The sequence below is a fragment of the Orycteropus afer genome, unplaced genomic scaffold (assembly GCF_000298275.1).
Source record: "Orycteropus afer afer isolate SDZICR_OR568_19922 unplaced genomic scaffold, OryAfe1.0 scaffold00114, whole genome shotgun sequence".
NCBI lineage: Eukaryota > Metazoa > Chordata > Mammalia > Tubulidentata > Orycteropodidae > Orycteropus > Orycteropus afer.
The window spans coordinates 3,229,852-3,232,739 of record NW_006921701.1 but is presented as its reverse complement, the minus strand read 5'-3'; the positions used below and the strand labels follow the sequence as shown (position 1 = coordinate 3,232,739).

The window sequence follows — 2,888 nt, the reverse complement described above, 5'->3', positions numbered from 1 at the left end:
GACCCCTCCTTGGGTTTCCGAGGCAGTATCACTACGGAAGTAGATTGCCCCATCTTCCTTCCGAGGAGTGGCTGGTGGGTTTGAACCGCCAGCCCATAGTGACCCTACATGACCCTATATGACCCTACATGACAGAGTAGAACTGCCTCATAAAGTTTTATAGGCTGTAATCTTTACTGGAGCAGATTCTACGTCTTTTGTCTCATGGTTCAAACCTCCAATCTTTCAGTTAGCAACCAAGCACTTAACCACTGTACCATCAGGACTCCTTGCATACTGCAGTGAAAGGGTTATTGATATGTACAGAAGATCTATAGCAGAATATTCAAGAAGCTGATGCAATGGCTGTTTATATGGAGGAAGTGACAAGCTGGAGTATGGAGTAAGAATTTTCATCGCACTGTGGTGCTTTTGTACTGCTTTTGTACTACTTGAATTATTTTAACAGAGGTATATATTACTTTACCATTAAAATAAATTCATCTGTAATGAGTCTGTTACTCCCTACTAGTTAATTTATCCTCATATTGGGCCACAAGTATCAAAATATCTTACTCTCTAGAAATCATGGCAAAGTAATTTCTGCAGAACACAAAATCCAATGGAGATCTGGAGATTTTTCAGTCTGATCAATGCATTTGGCCAAACTACATAGTTCAAGTTCATTAGGCTGCTCAGTGGATGAGACCTACCAGTTTGTTTCGAACCAGGGTGACTTGGATATTTGCCTGTGCATGGTCTTTCTCACTTGATACAGTAAACAATGGATCTGCAAAACAAACAATAAAGTAGCATAAGGAATAGAACACATCTACTTCTAGGAATAATGGCAAAGCCATGTAATTTCTTAACTGGAAAACAAATAAGAAATTTTATGTACTGCCTAATTCTACAACAGCTCATGGTCCCTGTTACTCTACAACCAGTGAGAGTCTGTTAAATATATCTTTTCTGTGTATTCCAAAGGAAGCTTATGGAGTTGAGAATGCAAAAGGTCTAACAATGTTCTGAAGCACCATACCCTACATAAGCTCTTTTCTCTCCTATAAACATAACTCCTTCTGGGCCTGAGTAGCGCAAGAAATACTCTACAAACAAGGAGCATGTATATATATACTATGTCCATGTGTAAGTGAAAGAAATAATGTTTTGACACTACCTCTCATTTTCAGTGCACAGGGAAGATACGTGTCATTTCAGAATTGGTAGACATGATTAGAAAATATAATTCTTTAATAAGAGATAACCACCATTCATCTGTCAGTTTGTTGTACTGTGGTGGCTTGCACGTTACTGTGATATGGGAAGGTATGCCACAGATATTTCAAATACTAGCAGGGTCATCCATGGTGGATAGGTTTCAGCAGAACTTCTAGAATAAGGCAAAGTAGAAAGGAGGACCTGTCAATCTACTTCTAAAAAAAAAAAAAAAAGCTAGTGAAAACCTTATGAATAGCAGTGGAATATCGTCTGCTATAGTGCCAGAAGATGAGCCCCTTAGTTTGTAAGGTACTCAAAATATGACTGGGGAAGACCTGCATCCTCAAAGTAGAGTCAATCTTAATGATGTAGAAGGTGTAAAGCATTCTGGACCAACTGATGCAGATGTGGCGTGACTCAAAATGAGAAGAAACAGTTGCAAATATCCATTAATAATTGGAATGTGGAATGTATGAAGTATGAATCTGGGAAAACTGTGAAGTCATAAAAAATAAAATAAAATGCATAAAGATCAATGTCCTAGGCATTAGTGAGCTTGTAATGGACTGGTACTGGCCATTTTGAAATGGACAATTATATGTTCTATTATGCCGGGAATGACAAACTAAAGAGGATTGGTGTAACTTTCATCAAAAATAAATAAATAAATAAACATTTCAAGATTTATCCTGAAGTATACCACTGTCAGTGATAGAATAATATTCATATACGTACAAGGAAGACTAGTGAATATGACTATTATTCAAATTTACACACCAACCACTAATGCCAAAGATGAAGAAATTGAAGACTTTTGCCAACTTCTGTAGTCTGTAATTGATCAAATATGCAATCAGGACACACTGGTAAATATTGGTGATTGGAATGAGAAAGTTAGAAACAAAGAAGAATGGGTAGCTGGAAAATATGGCTTCAGTGACAGAAACAATGCTAAAGAGAATTCAGAAATAGTTGCAGCAGTACATTTACAGGGAACTGCCAGAATTCAAAGGAGTTCTGGGGGCATAATGCCTAAGGCATTTGACTGCTACCCAGAAGGCTGGTGGTTCAAACCCACCAGCCACTCCTCGGAAGGAAGACTGGGCAATCTACTCCCCTAGAGAAACTGCCTCAGAAACCCAAGGAGGGGTTGCTATGAGTCAGATTCAACTCCACAGCAGTGAGTTTGGTTTGATTTTCTGGTGACATAGTGGATAAGTCTGCTAACCATAAGGTCAAAGGAGATGTGGAAAAAAGAATATCATTACTGATGTCAGATGGATCTTGGCTGAAAGCAGAGAATATCAGAGATGGTTAACTGTGTTTTATTGACTACATAACGGCATTAGACTGTGTGGATCATAACAAATAATGGATAACATTGCAAAGAATGGGAAACCCAGAACAGTTAATTGGACTCATGAGGGAGTTCCCGCAAGATGGCGGACTAGGCAGAAGTACTGCACAGACCCTCCTCAACAAAGAAAAGGGAAATCAATTGACACAGACACAGAAGATAATCTTCGACCCGTGAGCCTTGAAGGGAAGGATACAGAAGTAGACTAAACCCCAACTAGCAGAAGAATTTGCATGAAAATACCAAAAAAGGAGACATACGGAGCTGCGGTCTGGCAGGGACCTGAGCGCCCCTGATGGCAAAAACAGCTTGGACATTTCTGAGTGGTGGT

General features: G+C 39.2%; 1 protein-coding gene across 1 annotated transcript in view; it reads right to left on the bottom strand.

The window, feature by feature from the left end:
- CFAP91 (cilia and flagella associated protein 91) overlaps positions 1 to 2,888 on the bottom strand; it is a 175,113-nt gene that overhangs the window by 106,590 nt on the left and 65,635 nt on the right. The window contains exon 2 of the mRNA XM_007943924.1: positions 693 to 769. Within this exon, the coding sequence (XP_007942115.1) occupies positions 693 to 769 (77 nt within the window). The remainder of the gene's footprint in view (positions 1 to 692; positions 770 to 2,888) is intronic.